General features: G+C 35.3%; 1 protein-coding gene across 1 annotated transcript in view; it reads right to left on the bottom strand.

Annotated features, from left to right (window-relative positions):
• Window positions 1-2361: 2361 nt before the first annotated feature.
• CADM2 (cell adhesion molecule 2) overlaps window positions 2362-20419 on the bottom strand; it is a 354125-nt gene continuing 336067 nt past the window's right edge. Inside the window, exons 10-11 of the mRNA XM_070943704.1 lie at window positions 6923-7048; window positions 2362-2689 (exon numbers count right to left, since the gene is read on the bottom strand). Of these exons, the coding sequence (XP_070799805.1) occupies window positions 2571-2689; window positions 6923-7048 (245 nt within the window). The 3' untranslated portion in view covers window positions 2362-2570. The remainder of the gene's footprint in view (window positions 2690-6922; window positions 7049-20419) is intronic.

Below are 20419 nucleotides of genomic sequence, written 5' to 3'. Positions count from 1 at the left end.
TACTACAAGCAAAACTTAACAGTCTAATTCCTATCTCTGTTGCAGAATTCCAGTGTTTTCTGTAACCTACAGTGACTAAACATTTTGAAATGCTTACACTGAAAGATGTCTAAAGAAATCTTACTTCATAGGGATGAATAAGTAGGTAAAGAATTTCTATATAATTTAAACAATAGAATTGAGAAAACGTATGAATGTGTAAATATAACACCAGTAGGCATATAATTTTAGTAAACATAATCCTAATGCAGCAAGGCACCTCAACACATGTTTAAGTGCATTGCTGGCCTTTACCTTAGTTCTACAAATCAGTTTTTGAAAACATGACTAATGTTATAAACCTATATACTAGCTTCAATGTGTCTAGTACTTCTACCTGATTCTCTCAAATTACCATACTAGATTATCATATTATTGCATTTTTTCCACAGATTTTTGAATGAACTGTAAAAAACAAGCATGCAATCACATCAATGCAGACGTATTTCTTTAAAATATCATACTGTATATGATTTATTATGTTAACACTCAACCACATCATATTATTTATGTTCTGTATACTTTGAAAAAGTGCTGCTTGATTGATGGTCTCTCTCTCTCTCGCTCGTTCTTTTTTTTTTTTCTCATTGAAATTAACAAAGTAATTTTTTCCCCTTCTAACAAAAACAATTTAAAAACTACTATTGTCTTTAAAAGGTGTATAGCCTTCGGATAAATAATCTGACACAATACCTTTGATTTCCATTGACTGTGACACATGATGCCATATTCAAATGTTACCCACCCTCCTTCCATTCCCCACACAAAAAATAAAGCCCAGGACTTAATTCTTTACAATAGGCCATTATGCTTTTAGACTTCACCAGTAATAGTTTCTATATAGAAATGTATTCCTCTTTTTTGTCTTATTTTTTAAAAAGTTTGCAGTGCTTTGGAGATAAATAAGAATTTCTACAATTTTAGTCAATTATGTTTACATGGAACCAGGAAGTAAGAGCTTATCTGATTATTTTAATTTATTTTCATTTATTTGTTGTTGCCTTTTTTGGTCTGAAAGAGGAATATTTTATTTGGATTAGACTTTTAAAAAAAATTATTATTATTCTAAACTGTCCTTTTGCCCCACACTCAACATAATATCAAAGAGAGATCTTTACTGTGGAGCTAAAAGCATGGCATATATTCTTGATCATTCACCGTGACATAAGTTTGTACCTCACAAAATGCATAGACAGAAATTTAATATAAAGGATTAGTCATTTACCATATACACAAAACATAGAGAGTTGTTGTAACATTTTCTGTTTGGGGTTTGGCAAATCCAACATTGATAAGCAGCTCTGGAACTGCCAAATTATATATTGAATTTTTTAGTAACTTAATATTTAATCATTAATGTGGTTGTAAGACAAAACCTGAGGCTGTGCACTGGTTGTTAGCTTAAAACTACCTTTCCATATAACATTGTGCTTCCATTGTATAACAAAGAGAAATTAACTGGAACTAGAAAAATTTGTTGCTGAACAGTGCTAGGACATACAGACAAAAAATACTAATACATGTTATCTACTCAGAATATTAATTTAAGTTATATCTAAAGGGATATAATGGACATTAGAAAATGCTTACTTGTGACTGACTTACCTACAGCCCCAAAAGTTAAATATGTATCAAATAATGTTTAATTGGATTTATTATATGCACTATATACAGATATTAAAATGCCTTGCAGTTTTGCCCCATGAACACGTTCAATTTGCGTAGGCAGATAGACCCACATGAAGCAAATAAATTAAAAGGAATACAAATTATAGAAATATATATGGAAGTCTTTACGATTCTAGGAGCAGTAAAAGAGCTGGACAACCATTTTCAAAATGGAGCTACATAATCCATCACCTTGGATTCTGTGTAGACAGGAGTGTATGGTGTTGATTACCACACAGAAGTTGCTTTTAATACCAGTATTTCATTAAATAAAAGTTCTGTTCATACTCCTTTGCTGCCATTTGCAAACACACAAGAAATTATAGTAGAATGATTTCATTAGTGTTTCTTAGGGCATAATGTTTCAATGCTCGGCTGATTTTGAATTACAGACGATATATAAAACATTCTTTGTAAACCTCTAATCTTACTTGTAATGGTTTATGTAAGTACATTTAGGTCCTCACCTAAGAACATTTGCTATGAAAATGGTCTGATGCAATATAGGTAAGGACCATATTAAAAGAAAAGAAAAGGAACACTTTCTTTAAAATGTAGAACAACCAAATGTGAACAGATGATGATTAAATTTGTTAAGGCTGTATATTCAAGCACTGTATGTTAAAAGAGCAATGTATATGATGATTAGGCAATAAGAAATGTCCTGCATTATGAATGGTATCATAATTAAACAAAAATTATGTTCATGGCTGATTGTTGGTACAAACTGGCAACTGAGAGCAATTATGCACTTTAACAAGGGTAGAAAGGAGACATGATAAATTAATTCAGAAAGATGAGAGCCAGTTTTCTCCAAGAGTCAGCCTTGTGAGTAGTGATGTTCAAAGAATCTAAGTCTGCATCTATATGAAATATTCTTTCTTCTCTTCTGCATTAACTTGGCTGCCTTCTGCATTGATAATGGCTGTATCCGCATCAGGTGCATCTTCAGCTCCCTTAGCTTCATTTGTTAAATATGTTCCTGTAGGAAACAGTGTGATTAAAAGACAAATGTTAGAGATACAGGCAATTTTGATATTGCTTTAGAGATGGGATTTTCTAACAGAAAATTAATTGGTCTGGGTATAGACCATGTTAAAGTCTATATAGCATTCTACCATGAATTTTTCTAAGATTCAGTAATGATCCTTTCTATCATGAATCTGAATAGTATGCATGGTTTTTGTATTTGTTAAAGTAGTAGTAATTGTACAGTCCTGCTATCATGATATCTATTGCACAGAAAGGGTCTGTTGTACTATAAGCTGACAAAAATTCATTAACAAGAAGCTTTGGGGGAAAGGTCTTAATTAGTTTTGGATGCACTGTGATAGAAAACACAGAACATTTCTTTATCCCCTTAAATCAATCAATCAGCATGTCCTGCAATTTCAAAATTAGCACTTTTGCAGTCTATTCCTTCAACAAAAAAAAAAAATGTTAATTGTACATAATGATTAATACATCATTTAGAAGCAGCTACACGTTAAGCCATATTCTTAGTGCCAATTTCATTGGAAATATTTTAGATAAATATATATATATATATATATATGTGTGTTTTTCTTCTAGCCAGGTTTTCCCTACGTAGCCAAGGTTTTTTTTGTAGCTCCAGCTCAGTAGAATCTCATCTACTCGGTTCTGGGCTTTTTTCTTTTCTAACACCTAGCAAGCTCTCACTGCTAGGTGGGAGACCTAAATAGATCCATTTCTAGCTCGTTAGCTTTCATCAGTAGGCCACACCCATCTCCTCCCTGTAAAGGCATAGTATCAATTTTCTTACTTCTTCGTAGGGTCTATGTGTGTTTTTCTTCTAGCCAGGTTTTCCCTACGTAGCCAAGGTTTTTTTGTAGCTCCAGCTCAGTAGAATCTCATCTACTCGGTTCTGGGCTTTTTAAGAAAATTGATACTATGCCTTTACAGGGAGGAGATGGGTGTGGCCTACTGATGAAAGCTAACGAGCTAGAAATGGATCTATTTAGGTCTCCCACCTAGCAGTGAGAGCTTGCTAGGTGTTAGAAAAGAAAAAAGCCCTATCCTGAGCCCTCTAGAGATCATCCACCAACGCGACCAATGCCATTTCCGTGCTGTACCCAGGTCTGAAGCCGGACTGGAGCGGATCCAAATAGACAGCTTCATCCAGGTACTGGGGAAGCTGTCATGCCACCACACTCTCAACAACCTTCGCAATAAAACGAAGGTTGGAGACTGGACGATAGTTAGCCAAAACAGCCGGATCCAGGGATGGCTTCCTGAGGAGAGGCCTCACCACCGCCTCTTTCAAGGCGGCCGGCAGGACACCCTCATTCAAAGAAGTGTTGATAATCCCCTGGAGCCAGCCTCATGTAACCTCCCGGGAAGCCAGCACCAACCAGGAGGGACACGGGTCCAATAAACATGTGGTCGTGTTCAGCCATCCCAAGATCCTGTCCACGTCCTCGGGAGCCACAGGATCGAACTCCAGATAACACTCTCAAGACCTGCCTCAGTCATCTCGTCTGAACTAACCCAGTCAGCGGCCAAGTCTTCCCGAATCTGAGTTATTTTATCATACAGATATTGTACAAAATCCTCAGCTCGGCCCTGCAAGGGGTCATCCCGCGCTCCCAGATGGAGAAGGGAGCGGGTCACCCTGAACAGGGCGGCTGGGTGGTTATCTGATGATGCGATAAGAGCGGCAAAATAGCTAGATTTCGCCGCTTTTATCGCCACTAGGTAGGTCTTAATATGAGACCTTACCAGTGTCAAGTCAGATTCGGAATGACTGGCCCTCCAACCGCTCTCTAGGCATCTTTTCCAGCGCTTCATCTCTCTCAGCTCCTCGGAGAACCAAGGAGCTAAGTGAGTTCAGTGCCAGGTCAGAGGCCACAAAGGCACGACCTGGTCCAAAGCCCCGGCAGCTGCACTATCCCAGGCGGCCACCAGGTCATCAGCCAAGTCATGAGCTAGAGTCTCAGGAAATGGCCCAAGCTCCATCTGGAACCTATCAGGATCCATCAGGTGCCTGGGGCGGAACCACCTGGTCGGCTCCGCCTCTCTGCGACAGGGTGCGGTGGTCAGAAAGTCAAGTCGAAGGAGCGAGTGGTCAGACCATGACAAGAGTTCAATATCTATATCCCCTATATCAAGGCCACTCAACCACTGACCAGAGATAAAAACTAAGTCCAGAGTGTGTCCCTCTATGTGAGTAGGGCCGTGAATTACTTGGGTCAGGTCCATGGCCATCATGGAAGCCATGAACTCCCGAGCTGCCTCAGATGTTTCACCGATGGATGGCAGGTTGAAAACCCCCATGACCACAAGTCTGGGGGTATCAGCCGCCACCTTGGCTATAACATTGAGGAGTTCGGGCAGGGTTGTTGCCACGTGGCAGGGAGCCAGGTACGTGATCAACAAACCCATCTGCACCCCACAACCCCACTTCACAAAAAGGGACTCACATCCGGCTATCTGAGGTACAGTAGTCTCCCTCGGATCAAGACCTTCTCTTAGAATGACCGCCACCCCCCCCCCCGCCTCTGCCCTGAGCTCTCGGCTGATGAAATGCACGGAAGCCTGATGGGCATTATATTCTGCCTTCAGTTGCCAATGGGCAAATAGGTTGCACTATAAATTTAATCAATTAATCAATTAATTAATTAATTAATTAATTAAATACATAAATAAATTATAGCAGTGAACCACATTTGAGAAGTGAATAAAGTGCTAATAATGCTTTAGTATTTATGACAGACATATTATAATTTGGAAAGGTTAAAAATAAATAATAGTAACTTTGAAAAAAAGATGAGATTATTATTTTCTGAAATAGCTTTCTCTAATCTTCTGTCATACAAATGTGCAAATTAATTTCCACCATCCTGCAGCAAATATGCCCATTTAGTTGTGGATGATAGAAATTGTAGTGAAAAAATTTCTACTTGGCACCATCTCAAAGAAAGCTGGTATAACTAAATTAAGCTGAATTAGTTTTTCCAAGACAAAGATGTTCCTTATGATAATCTCAACAAGCAGAGAATCAAACTAATAATAATAACAACTTTTTGTTCTTGAACCATTGCAGCAATTAAGGGAATTGTCATCCTCCCACCCATGAAAAGGAAGAGATTCTTATTTCAGGCTAACTGTTTAAGGATGAAAAGTTATTTAGAAACTTGTCTGATTTGCTTATTGAGAATTAAAAGCTGCATTCAAGTTTTCCGATTGAACTTATGTCCTTGTAAAGAAGTCTCACTGATTTAAATGGATTACAATGATGACAGAAAAGCAATGTTGCCTTTGTTACATTCTTCCATTAAAAATGTTAGATAAAATACACTAAAAATCCATAATGCAATTCTATACCAGAAGGAAATCACTATCCAGCATTCAAATGAATTTACTCTTAAGTTGCTATTAATGGGATACAATATTAATAGCCCCAAACCATATTTTGAATGTAAGTATCTAGATCTAAATCTATTATATAATCATACAAAAAGTGCAACAGAAAGCTGTTTAGTTGAATTTTGTATGAAAACCGTTGTCCATGGTTATAAAAAGAAAAACCTAAATATCTAAAAGAGAGGGGAAAAAAATCAAAAGATGTAAAATAACTTTTAAATAAAATTTTTTAAAAAATACATCTTTTGATCAACCTAAATAAAAGTTAAATGAACTGTCTTGATGATCAGAATTGGCCAAACTAGCCATCGACTGAGCTGACCAAGTTCACTCATTCATTTTCACATATCTCTGAATGATAGTATATTTTCCTTGGAAATATTAAAATTTGGAATTTAATAATCGGTATTTTTCTAATTATGAGTTTTTCAACACATGTTTCAGGACACCAATTTATGATTGCTAGCAGGTGTTTGAGTGTTCATATACTTTATAAAGAAGATTGATATAATAAACTTCCTTAAAGAAAACAAGTAAATATACAAACATAAAAGTCTGTTGCATTGCACAAACCAATATCTTTACTGCCATTTCACTTGTCAGATCCTCTGAGTCACTGACTTCCAGCATGACCTTGGACAAATTACTAGATATTATTTTGCCACAAATAATCCATCTGTAAAATTAATGGGTTTTGCAGACACCACAAGGATCAAAACAAGAAACCTTTCCACAAACAAACAAATTCAAATGTTTCCTTATCAGAGCTGAGTTTTCATGAGAGCAAGAAAAGAAGATAAAAGTTAACTTCAATTTATTAAATCCATCCTACCTTTATGTCTTGCCAGATATCGACCAAGAAGAATTATAGAGCATAATGTAACAAAGACAACAACAGCTACTATCCCTCCTATAACAGCATGATCTGGTACATTTCTTCCAGCCAAAGTATTGGGATCTAGTGGGGAAAAAAGTAACAAAAAGGTAGATTATTCATGAGGGTATGAAATGACCTATGTATTGACACTGAAATTTAAAATAACATGAAGGATTTTCTTTGTGTGTACGTGGAAATGGAATATGGCATTTTAAGAATTCACAGAGGAGTTATTTCCCTATTCTTTTCTTATCACCAATACAGCAGTGCTTGTAGTCCCAGAGTGATACAGCCCTCTGGACATCACAATACAAAAGCAGGACAAAAAGAAAAAGAAGAAAAATCTCTATCAGAAGTTAGTAAATGGGAAAGGTTTCTAGTTCTGTCTTCACTCTTCTATAACTGAATATCTATCCATGGTTATTTTTAGAAGCAAAAATAAGGAGTTGAGAATTGGGGATCAGATAGAATCAGTAGAATAGACTCTACATAATACATAATTTATAGGAATGAATCTCAGTGGGAATTCTTTATATATTCCTTTTGTCATCTCTATCCTCTTTCTCTAGAAATAAAAAAAAAGAGAATATAGCTGAGCAAGTCCCAGAGTTGACTGAATCTGCATGAATTGAACCAGATAAATATAAATGGAGCCCTAAAGAATATGGTTCATTCTCAACTTCTGAATTTAAAGCAGCCTTCTGATTTATGCTGGAACAAATTCAAATAGCGGTTAATAATCCATCAGTTATTTTACATTGAAAAACTTGCCATATTGACCATTTATTTTTGAGTACCTTGTTCTCAAGTACCAAACTAGTATTTTGTCTATTAGCCTTAAAGGGAGCTTTCTACACTTGGCATTTCTTAGATATGTTGGATCTCCAGTGCCAGAATTCCCAGCCAGGAGGATGCCATTTTGCAGATGATAGCTATGAATATTGAAGTGAAAAAAGCAGGTCAAGTAATGTTAAAATGTATTTGTTTGTACTTAACAAAACTTCAACTCTGTAATGATACTGTTAAAATATACTGACATTATGCTAATGATTAAATGCATGGAATTAATTTTTGCAAGTAATTTTAAATTGCTATGTATATTTTGTAACATCTGAGTATTGTAACCAAAGATTCTCTTTAAGAGTAATGTTTAAATCCTGCATATGGGCTAAGGTATTGGTTGGTTCCCATCAATCAATCTGAAATACATGCATGTTAGTTTTATCTTTCTTATAGCGCCATATCTTATCTTCCTTGTTTCCACAAAGGCTGAAGGAGAACTATGCCCCTATTTTATTGAATATAATATAGTTCTTTGTACCATCCAGGACTATATTTTATAAGGAATATGCATTATGCAGGGACTATTACTTGTATCAAAGCAGATGGCAGTAAAACATCCTTTCAAATGTCTCATCAGAAGACTGAGGGGTGGGGAAGCTGAATGAGCATGATGAGAAGAAATAGCAAATCAACTATGGGATTGTCTGGGCAGGAGGATTCCTCCAACCTTACACTATTCATACTCCATTTATGTGACAATATATATTAAACCTATTATCCAAAGTTGAAAAGAAAGACTCATAATAACTTTTCCATCATGGGTTTTTAAGATTCCCCTTCATTTTGGTAATGATTTGGTTAATGCATGCCTTTATTTGCATTGGATTAATGCAATTTTTACTTGGATTAATCCAGAGAATATATGGGAGACGCTGTGTGGAATTCCTGTCATAAATAGCAGCACATTTTTGAACCCAGAGTAATACTGCTAAGGGAACTTCTGCACAGTCACTATTTTCACCAGTCTAAAGCTCACAATATAAGTTACAATGCCCCACAACTGTTCTTGCTATGCCATTTCATACACAGTTTATGGATCAACTGGCACACTCCCAGTTACCCCTAGAGAGCACAGATATAAGCATCTGGCTGCTACAATGCCTATTGTTCTTGTCCTAATTTCACCCTGTATTTGTTTTTGCTGCTTGTTCTCACAGATCAAAGAATGCTATGGCAACACGGAATACTAAGCCCAACACAAATTGCTCCCAATAAAAGCTCCCTGGCTCCAAGCTCTACGACTTGTGTTCCAGAACTGAAATTTCAACAATACCTTCTCTGCTCTTGCTTCACAAGAAAGTCATTCACTAATACAATATGTTTGGTGTCAGTTCTTGATCAAATACAAAATAATCAATGTGTCTAAGATGCCCCAGTAATTCAGCTGGTATAATTATATTTTGTTGTTCTAGTTGTTGTTGTCATTATTATCAATATTATATATGTCCTATTCATGAAGGCTTCTACAATAGAACCCAGAAAAGCAACAAGAAAATAATTTGATAAAGCAAAAAATAAGGTATCTCTCCTCTCAAAGGCAATTAAAACACATGTAAAATGTCTATTAAATATGTGTACTAAAAGGGTATGTTTAAATTTAATAGATGGTATAAAAACAAAATTATCTTCAAAAACAGTCTGATACTGCCACAGATTCAATCACACAAATGCCTGGATAAACTATTATGTTTTAAGCAGCTGTTTAAAACAATAAATATGGTGCACAAGTGTATTTATTCCAGGACAGCTCTGAAAAGTGGGCACTGCTAATAAGAAGACTTTATTCCTAATCAATATACTACAAGCCAGATAGGTGGACAAGAATCAGAGCATCCCCATATTAAAATATGTGTTGGATGGCATTGGAAAAAGTGCCTTTTCTAATACTTGCAATAGAAGCTGTTTGGATTGTATAGACTCTAGTACTTTGGAAAAGGCTAGAGATATATTTTAAAAATAGATACTAAATCAGCCAATTTACCTGAAGGAAAATACATACACGTACACACACACACATATACACTATACCAGCTGCATCTTCTGTACTATCTTTAAGTTATTAATACATAGGGTCCTGAAGCTATACATTCCTGGGCAAGCTAATCCCCAAGCGAAAACTGGCATTGGTCCAGCTAAACTGTCTATGAAAAATCAAAGGAAACCCCAAAGTTATACAACTCCTCTTTTGAGGGAAATACATGGCAATCATCTTTCTCATTCTTCAGTTTGAGAGCACATCCAATGGACCTGGATTCAATTATAATCACTATAAAACACAGTGATTTAGATAGTTAAAAATTTTTTAGATGCTATTAGATTTAAATTAAATTTTTATTAGATACTATTTAAATTATTTTAGTACGGTACCCTCAAAAATACGAGCTGGAACTGAGGTTTTTGTCATCTAATAAAAAGCTTTACAAATAATATATGGCAAGCTAAAACACAATCTCTGTTGTCAAACCATTAAGCATACAGGAATGTATTATGTACAGAACAATGTGTTATCTTGTTGCAGTTTTCTGATAGAAGACTAATCCCTTGAGTGAATTACAAAAAGTAAATGCACTTTCAGTAATCTTTTATCTTATACAATTAGTACTTCCCTGCTATGTTCTTCAGGCTGAATTAAATATAGATTTTGATTTGGTTCTTTTCATACACACACACACACACACACACACACACACTCCAGTAATTTGGGTAAAAGTAAGAGGGCAAGTACACATAAAAGCATGCAACTCCAGGAAATAAATATGTGTGGGATTATGTTGATAAAGAGGAGAAGCATTTGCTTGCAAATAGAAATCAAATGTGTTGCCATCTCCTTTTCCATCAAAATGTTGATAATTAGTATCTGCATAGAATGTTAGTTGTATATTTAATAGATTTGAAACAGTTTGTTTTCTGTATTTATGTACATTTCTAAATGACATTGTTACCAATGGAACATTTTCCCCCCAAGTTCAGATAACTGAAAAATAAAATTGAAAATGCTTCTTTTTTTTTCATACAACAGCAAAAATGGAAGAATTTTGAAAAATCCCCTCCCCCAAAGTATATAAATATAAATACGTATAAAAAATACATTATAGACTTTATACAGTGATACAGATGAAGACATACATAGATATAGATAACATAAATATTATAGATGATATAGGTACAGATATAGATTCAATTCATTCTGTACTGTCAAAAGATGGATTGATATGAAGAACATTCTCTCTGTGCCAGAACAAAAACAAAGATGCCTAGATAATTTTCAAAAGTTTGCAAAGAAAAGAGCCTTCCTCCCTCACACTAGATTCAGATTTTTCTGATAATAAAACACAGTTTTCATGAAATTTTCAGAGATCAGTTTTTCAAGTAGAATGCATGTGGCTTGAATCTTTCAAATCAAGACTTAAACTTATAATCTTCTGGACCTTGAATATTTTTATTAATGTACCCTGTTTCCCCTGATAATAAGCCCAACCAGGCTTTTGAGTGCATGGCAATAAGGCCAAGCGCTTATTTCAGGGTTCAAAAAAATATAAGACAGGGTCTTATTTTCGGGGAAACACGGTAGATTCAGATATTATTTTATATAACTTTGTGTTTATCAGTTTAATAAACTTAATATACTATTGGAAAACAAAGTTTATTAGTTTATGTCCTCCTATTTTCACGCTGCCATTTTATTCTATTCTTGACTTTGCATTTTTTCACAGATGTAAAGTCAGATATTATTTCACCTAACCTTTATATTTGGTAGGTTAATAAACTTAATATACTAAAGGAAACAAACATTATCTTCATGTTTTTATATTAGCATTATATTCTGTTCTTAAGACTTTGTATGTGATACTTACTAAATATATTCATGAAGTTTTTCTATCATAATCTTTTTTTTCCTAGCAGCCTCAGAGACTTGCTAGAAACTATTTCTCTCGAATAGTTTGAGGAGGAGTGAAGGAATATATTTATGCCAAAATGGAAAATCTTTCTTCTATAGAAGTGGAGGCCTCAGGCACAACCTATACCCCATTTTTATGCTACTTTTTCATTGGTCTGCTGGAAAATTAAGACCACTTGACAAGTTCACCAAGGAGCCATCCTTAACAACCCACCTAGGAGGATTTAGGAGTTGAAGTCCCTACAATTCTCTGCCTACTCACTTAAGGAGCTTATTCAGATTGGGTGGGAAATGAAATCTCCCTGGAGGGCGTACATGGGTTTCCCCAACTTGCTCTGACTGATGAAGCTACTTGGTGGCTAGGCAGTGGAGTGTTTTGAACCAACAGGAAAAGAAAAGAAGTCCAATTGCCATGATTCAATTTTCAGACAACTTATAGAAATAAACAATAACAAATAAAAATTTCCAGACAACTCCTTGCGAGAGACTACAATTCCTTTCAAAAATTCTATTTTAGGCAAAAATCAGAACAAGGTAAAGTAGGGAAGGTCCTTGGTGCTCTCTGAGCTTGGTTGTTTTCTTGCAGATGTTTCATTGCCCAAACTAGGTAACATCCGTGCTCTCTCTCTCTCTCTCTCATCATCATCAGTGCTTTCTGATAGATTGTTTGGAAATAAGAACAATTAAATGTCATCAGTATAAGGTAAAATAACCAATTTAAGGATTTAAATCATAGTTTAGCAGAATAGCCATTGGCCTCAAACATCCTTCAATGTCCATCAAGATTTAAATTTATTTTATTTATCAATCTACTTGTTTTTAGATTATGCACTTGAGAAGAGGTGTCATGTATCTCTCAATTTAGGAAAATATATGTCTTGGGCCATTTTTCACATTATAGTTTATATGTCAATTGGAACCATACTCCAAACCGGTATCAGACATATCTCTATCTCACTTATATTACATATAGATTATGACACTCTATTAATAAAGTATTTTTAAAGGTCATGCCATAGAAATGCATTTTGGTTAAAAGGTTCTCTGCAGGGGCGGGTTTCAAAACCCGTTGCTACTGATTTGCTTGTGAGCGCTTGTGCGCTCGCATGCACAGAAGTGTCCAGGTGGGTGGGCAGAGCCGCCGCTACCGGTTTGTCTGAACTGGGGTGAACCGGTAGCAACCCACCGCTGGTTCTCTGGAAAAAAATTCAGCTTCTTCACAAGTATTTGAAATAATGTTTCTAACTAGAGCATAACACAATTCTATTTTTGATTAATATAATGTAATTTTACAATGAAAATATATGTTTTAATTCTTTAAAGTGGTCAGCTCATTGCTTGATTTTTATAATTGACAAAAGGATATTTCTCAGTGGAAATTATCTTGCTTTCATCTCTACTTTTCTAATGTGTGGAAATCATTTAAAATATAATGCACATAAATTATACCCTGTGCTGTTTGTCACAATCCTCTGTGGATTCACAAGTTTTATTAAACTATTTCTAATTCACAAGTAGACAAGGAAACAATTATAATGGCAACAGAAGATTAAAATAGATTTGGTTAGATTTGGGTGGTGACTAAGTTGAATAAATGAAATTGAAATAAAATAATGAGCAATTGTAGGTATCATGAGCAAGACACAGATAGGGATCTATCAGAAATCCAGCACTTGGTTCCTTCCATAAATTTTAAACTATAGTTCCCACAATCTCTTGTCATAGCCATGCTGTCTGGGATAGACTTGGAATTTAAATCCAAAACTTCTGAAGGATATTAAATTATATAAATATTTTTGATATTTCCAGAAAAAAAAGACATGGAATGATTACCAATAAAAGAAAAGCAGATCATTCCTTGGGGTATGAGCAATGAAGAAAATGTTTTCTCCACAGAATGGTGACAGTACTCAGAGAATTCAACTAGATATGCTTAATGCATACCATGTATCTTGCCCCCTTTTTAAATTTTATTCACAAGCATTCTGAGTCCTAATAGATCAATAGCAATAGCACTTAGATTTATATACCACTCCATAGTGCTTTATAGCCCTCTCTAAGCAATTTACAGAGTCAGTATATTGCCCCCAACAATCTGAGTTCTCATTTTACCGATCTTGGAAGGATGGAAGGCTCAACCCTGAGTCAGTCTGGACTGAACTGCTGACAGTCGGCAGAATCAGACTGCGGTCTCGTAGATACCCCGGCTCTAAGCCATGGAGCGCTTTAAAGGTGGTCACCAACACCTTGAAGCGCACCCGGAAGATCACCGGGAGCCAGTGCAGCTCGCGCAGGAGAGGTGTCACATGGGAGAGCCCCGTCGCTCCCATAATCCCCCGCGCGGCCGCATTCTGGACCAGCTGGAGCCTCTGGGTGCACCCCAAGGGGAGCCCCATGTAGAGAGCATTGCAGTAGTCCAGGCGGGAAGTGACAAGAGCCTGAGTAACCATGAGTAGGGAGTCCCAATCCAGAAAGGGATGCAATATGTTCTTAAGTATAAGTTTTTTGATACTATTTTTGTTTATAGGCTTCATATTTAGGTAGCTCATTTCCATCATAATTTTTTATTATTTATACAGATAATCAACATCTGTTCTCAGAATTTATAAATACACTGAATTTATATGAAATATTTGTTAATTACACTGGATCATTCTAGTTAACACTTCTCTCCAACACATATATCCATCATTTAAATCATTCTCAGCATAATTGTCTCTGAGAGAAAAGCCTATATGGCAATGTTATATGTATGTCACCTAATCACAATAACATTACTTAAACTAAGGATAGGTCTGCATATTCAGCAGAATGAAATAGTAGAATAGATTGCAGGATTGATGAAGTAAACCCAGCGCAAAACACAGTTTTTCTTCTAGCATTTCTTTTAAAGAATCACATTTACTATTTTTGTTTGTTTGTTTACGTTTCATTCTTTATGCCACTAAAATGCTTTCTGTGTAATGACTAAAGCCACAATTGGACACTTTAAAAGGGATGGCTAAGATTTTCACCTAATTTACTCATTTGTTACACCACCAAAATGCTTTCTGTGCAATGACTAAATCAAAGATGGGAGGTGGAAGTTAACATTAATGACCTTTTCTGATTATGGCCATGATATACTATGGTAATATTGCAATTCTGAATGTAAAGCATAATATTTAGTAAATTCAATATGTTATCAAAGAGAGCAGGGAACAATTAAGATTAAAGTATTGCAATTCTAATGGAAATAAATAATTGCTTTGGAAATAGGTGAAAAGGAGCTTCCAGCTGGCTGAATGGAATTAACAATAAAAACATGAAATAATGTGTAATGAAACTGAAATGAGAAAATGCTGGAAGTACATTTTTAGAAATTTGTATGATAATTGCAATGACAAAGAGTAGAATAAAAATGAATTCTACATGTTTCTCTCTAAGTAAAAAACTAAAAATGAAAAGAAAGTCATAAATGATATCTGTATGCTGAAAAATTGTATGGTTGCAGGTGTACATTATATAAATTAGCATGAGGTGTGGTTGTGCAATTTGTTTAATATGTGATGGTACATATGTGCAAGAAAAACTACAAAAACTACAGGAGAGATTAAGCTGGCCTGGGAAGCTACTTGGCAGACTTCTAGTCAACAGGATAGGAAAGGTAACAAGGAACTTTTGGAAAATGCAATGTGGATTCATGCCAACAGATGCATAGATTTTTGGTCTTGAAGAAGTTGTTGAGAAATACATCAGATAAATTTTAAAATAAAATCAATAGATTTAAATTATGGGATGTTTTGTGAAGATAAGGAACAGAAAGTTAATTGCTGAATACAGTACACGATGGAAACATAAAATGCATGATGATTCATAGAATACTTAAAGAAAATGATTCAACATTGATCAGGGTGTAAAAGAAAGGCTGTACAATGTCCCCTTACAAATTCTATGTAAATCTGTAAAGACTGCTTGTGGTGACATTAGCCTTATTTTATCATAGAAATTACACTGTATACACTTTTCTTTTTGCAGAGTATTCTTTTATTGTAAGAGCAGCTGAATTATTTCTAAAGAAGGTAAGACATACTAAAGAGCCTTGGTGGCGCAGCAGACTAAAGCACTATTAAGTAACACCAGCTGCCTGCAATTACTGCAAGTTCAAATCTCACCAGGCTCAAGGTTGACTCAGCCTTCCATCCTTTCGAGGTAGGTAAAATGAGGACCCAGTTTGTGGGGGCAATAAACTGACTTTGTATAAAAAAGAACACTGCTTGGGGGGCCCCGAAAGCCCTACTAAGCAGGTATATACAAAAGTATGAAGGCTATTGCTTAATGCATTGTAAGCCGCCCTGAGTCTCCGGAAAAGGGCGGCATATAAATCGAACCAATAAATAAATAAATAAACACTGTATGAGCTGCGGTGGCACAGTGGTTAAAATGCAGTACTGCAAGCTGCTTCTGCTGACTGCCAGCTGCCTGCAATTTGGCAGATCAAATTTCACCAGGCTCAAGGTTGACTCAGCCTTCCATCTTTCCGAGGTGGATAAAATGACGACCAAGATTGTTGGGGGCAATATGCTGACTGTGTAAACCGCTTAGAGAGGGCTGTAAAAGCAATATATAAGTGCTATTGCTATGAGCAAACCAAGGTTAGGATTCTGAAAATTAATGTATCAAAGATTTAACTTGGCATATGTGATAGTGGTGAATATCCGTGCCTTGGGTGTAGGATGAAGGTGGAAGTTTATTTTCTGAGCTAGTGGGTTGGTTTCTGAACATTTCATTTCCTAAATTCCCCTGAAGATCTACCCACAAACATGAGCATCCACCTTCATATTTGGTTTGGTTTACAGAATGCATCAATTAATTGAAGTTTGAATGTAATGTACAGGTAGACCTTGATGTACAACCACAATAGGAACTGGAAAAATCACCATTAAATGGTATGATTGCTAAGGAAGACATTACATGATTGAGACTTGTGACCTTCTATCAGCTTTCCCATTAACTGCTTTTCATAGGTCACCTAGGAAGATTGCAAATAGCAATCATATGACTGCAGGATGTTACAACAGTTATAAGTGTGAGACCTAGCACCTGGATTGCAATCACATGACTATGCAATGGTCATAAGTGCGTGAACTGGTCATAAAAGTGCTATCATAACACTGAATGGTTACTAAATGGTGGTATATCAAGAATTATCTGTATAAAAATGAAAATTAGAACAGGCAGATGAATTTCTCTACCTTAGTAAAAGGTAAAGTAACTTATTTTCTGGCATTTAATTTATTTTGCTTTCTATTTTTTACTTCCTCCACTACTTTATATAAGGGCCCTTACTCCAAAAAAGAATAGCAGGAAGAATATATATATATATATATATATATATATATATATATATATATATATATATATATATATATATATATGTATCTTTTTTCTTTTTTCATAGGCTTTTATGTGCATATTCTTTCTAGCCAGGTTTTACCTATGTAAACTTAGTTGTTCTTCAGCCCTAGGTTCTGTGAAATCTCATTCACAAGTTCTTGGGCCCTTTTTCTGCTGACAAACTGCAACTCTGTGTTGCTTCCTGGGAGACCCAGATAGCTATTTCTACCTCTTAAGGCATCATCAGTGGGCATATATTTTATTTTACATATATATATATGTAAAATAAAGAAACAGACATCCGGCGAGCTCTGGAACTTAAAATGTTAATTTCCGGAGTTCGCAGGATGTCTGCTTCTTTCTTTACTAATATACTAATATACCTAATATACCTGGAACTCGTATTTTTAGAATAGTTTGTAATATATGTATATATATCATATGGGTGTGTGCTAGTTCTACAGTTGGTAGGGTCTAAGATAATGATTGGGCATCATGTTGCTTAGTTACTTAAGAATTGTGTGTGTGTGGAGGGGGGGCTCCAATGATGTGGATAGGGAGCTGTCTGAAGTGTTGTCTGTCAAATATTGTTGGATTTCTGCCTCTCTTGGCTTAATCGGGCAACTGAGGAGAAATAATTTCCTAGATCTTGAAGATGATTAATGTTTCATGAATAGTACCTGTGATAGGGTGGCATTGGCCTTGAAGGATGTGGTTATAACTTGAGTTTTTTTGAACTCATAGTTCTTGTTAGAATAGCAGATAAAAGCTGTGGTCAGAGCTTTGTGCACCAATTGTGACCTTACTTAGAATGGGAAAACCATGCTACAATGACTCATGACCTTGTCATCACCCACTGAAAGTGCTCTAAGTAGAATTACCATAAACATTCAAATCAAATATGCTTTCAGACAGTTCCAGAAAAACTTGAAGTTTTCAAAGTTTTGATAATAGCTAGAATAGATAGAATAGATTGAAATGAACAAGGCACATCTAACAAGCATTAGGTAGAACTTAGAAAAAATAAAATCTCAAAACCGTTGTAATAGCTAAAAATATGCCCCCAAGATATGGTAGATCAGAGGAAAGAAGAGAAGATAGAGCTATAAACATTGTGTTGAAAATAATTGCAGATTTTCTGTAACCAAGTCAGCAGCAGAAACATTAAAGCTTTTATAATATAAAAGCAAGTATTTTAAATTAAATAACAATTATCCATTAGCTTTTGGGAAAATAAGTGAAAAAATAAGATAGGTTAAGAAAATCTAAGGTTTCCTTTATAAACTATTTAAATAGTTCATTTTGGACTAAATATGTATGAGCTCTTTTCTTCTATGCCAAAAGGACATAAACTTTGTATTAGATTAAGTTTGCAGTGGTTGTGTGTGTATGTGTGTCCTGGAGAAAGAAAGAAGGAAAGAAGGAAGGAAGGAAGGAAGGAAGGAAGGAAGGAAGGAAGGAAGGAAGGAAGGAAGGAAGGAAGGAAAGAAAGAAAGAAAGAAAGAAAGAAAGGAAGAAAGAAAGAAAGAAACAGCAAAATCATATCCAAAGAAACTCCATAGCAAAAAAACTATATTCTGTTACATGATCTAGCCATGACTATTCTTTATAAAAGTTTTTCAAAATACATTTTTAAAGTGAAAATGTGATGTTTAAAGAACTACTTATATTTCTATAGGATGAGAACTTTGCTAAGTGATGAAATAAATTAATTTCATTTCTAAAAGCCTTATAATATAGGTCTGTCTGTGTATTTTCTATAAAATTGAATAACATGAGGAATGTCAGGATGATTTTGCCCCACTTTCCATTGTGTGTGTGTGTGTGTGTGTGTGTGTGTGTGTGTGTGTGTGTGTATTAAAAGTATCTTTCAGAGATACTTTTTATATTCTAAAAATGTGGAACTAGTTCAAAAAATAGTAAATAATATTATCATACTAAACAGGTTCACACATAATGAACATTGAAACGGGGATACTTTATAATTTATTTCTAACATAGTAAAAAAAGCTTAGATGAATACTCAATTTAGATAGCTTCAAGCAATCTTTATAGTTCCTGAATTCCCAACTGTTCTGACATGGAACCCACATGCAATTTACAGGAGACTTAAGAGCTTTAAAGTGTCTGTGGCCTTTGGGACCTATTAAAGCGGCTAGAGAAAAGTCAAAGCTTGGCAATTCCTTGAGTATTTCACTTATGCTATTGCCAAGCTTTTTACTAGAGTTATTATGACAAGCAGAGGTCAGTGTATAGAAACTGCAAAGCTTAGCTGCACTGATTTAAGCATCCACAAATCTTGACAAATATCTCAGGAATTTACTTGCTGACAAAAACTGAAATTTTCCTTTCCTTTCAGACATAACTTTTGTGTAGAGATTTACTATAAAGGTATCAGGCCTGCTTTGTCCAGTTTGGTTATTCAGGCAGCTTCCTTCATAAACAGAATCTGTAGCACTATGAAAACTTGGGAGATGAAAACAGATATAATTCTTATAAACTATTTATTTCGACTGAAACTATCGGAAAGCTAGAATGTATGCTGTTCTTCTGTAAGAAAAGGATATGCAAGATTTCACAGTTCATATTAAAAAAAAAAAAATCTCTCATTCCCCCTTCCTGTCTCTTGCCTCTGCCAGTCCACTATTCACCAAAATATTTAGACAGATCAGTGTTTTTTTTTTTTTTAAAATAGTAATGACATTTAATAACTAATCCAGGAGTGAAATCCAGCAGGTTCTGGAGAACTGGTAGTGGAAATTTTGAGTAGTTCAGAGAACTGGCAAATACCATTTCTGGCTGATCCCAGAGTGGCGTGGGAATGGAGATTTTGCAGTATCCTTCCCCTCCCACACCCACCAAGCCATGCCTACCAAGCCACACCATGCCCACCAAGCCACGCCCACACAAAACTGGTAGTAAAAAAAATTGGATTTCACCACTGAGCTAATCCCTATTATCTGTTTGTCAGAATGCAACCAGGAGTACTATATCAGTTTTCAAGAACAAAAAAGTAAGTTCAGAAACTTTTGTTTTCAGTTCCAACTTTGCCCTCAAAGTATTTTAGATGTATCACTTATTTGTGTAGTTAATTACTAACACACATCACAATATTTTGACACTCTTTTGGAACTTTTAAACATTCTGCAAATAATAATTCATTTTTTTTCATACGAATATAGGGAAAATATCATCTAACTTCAAAGTTAAGATTATTATTTTGGGCAACAAAAAGGGATTTACATGAGTCATCACTGTATTTACCTAGTGTCAACATGAAATAACTTACATAGGTAGTTTTCCTTTCTTTGGCTGCAACATTCATAGCCACAAGC

The sequence above is a fragment of the Pituophis catenifer genome, unplaced genomic scaffold (assembly GCF_029215685.1).
Source record: "Pituophis catenifer annectens isolate HBS135680 unplaced genomic scaffold, rPitCat1.0.hap2 SCAF_4, whole genome shotgun sequence".
Lineage (NCBI taxonomy): Eukaryota > Metazoa > Chordata > Lepidosauria > Squamata > Colubridae > Pituophis > Pituophis catenifer.
The sequence above is the reverse complement of the archived record's forward strand: the minus strand, read 5'-3'. Positions and strand labels throughout refer to the sequence as shown.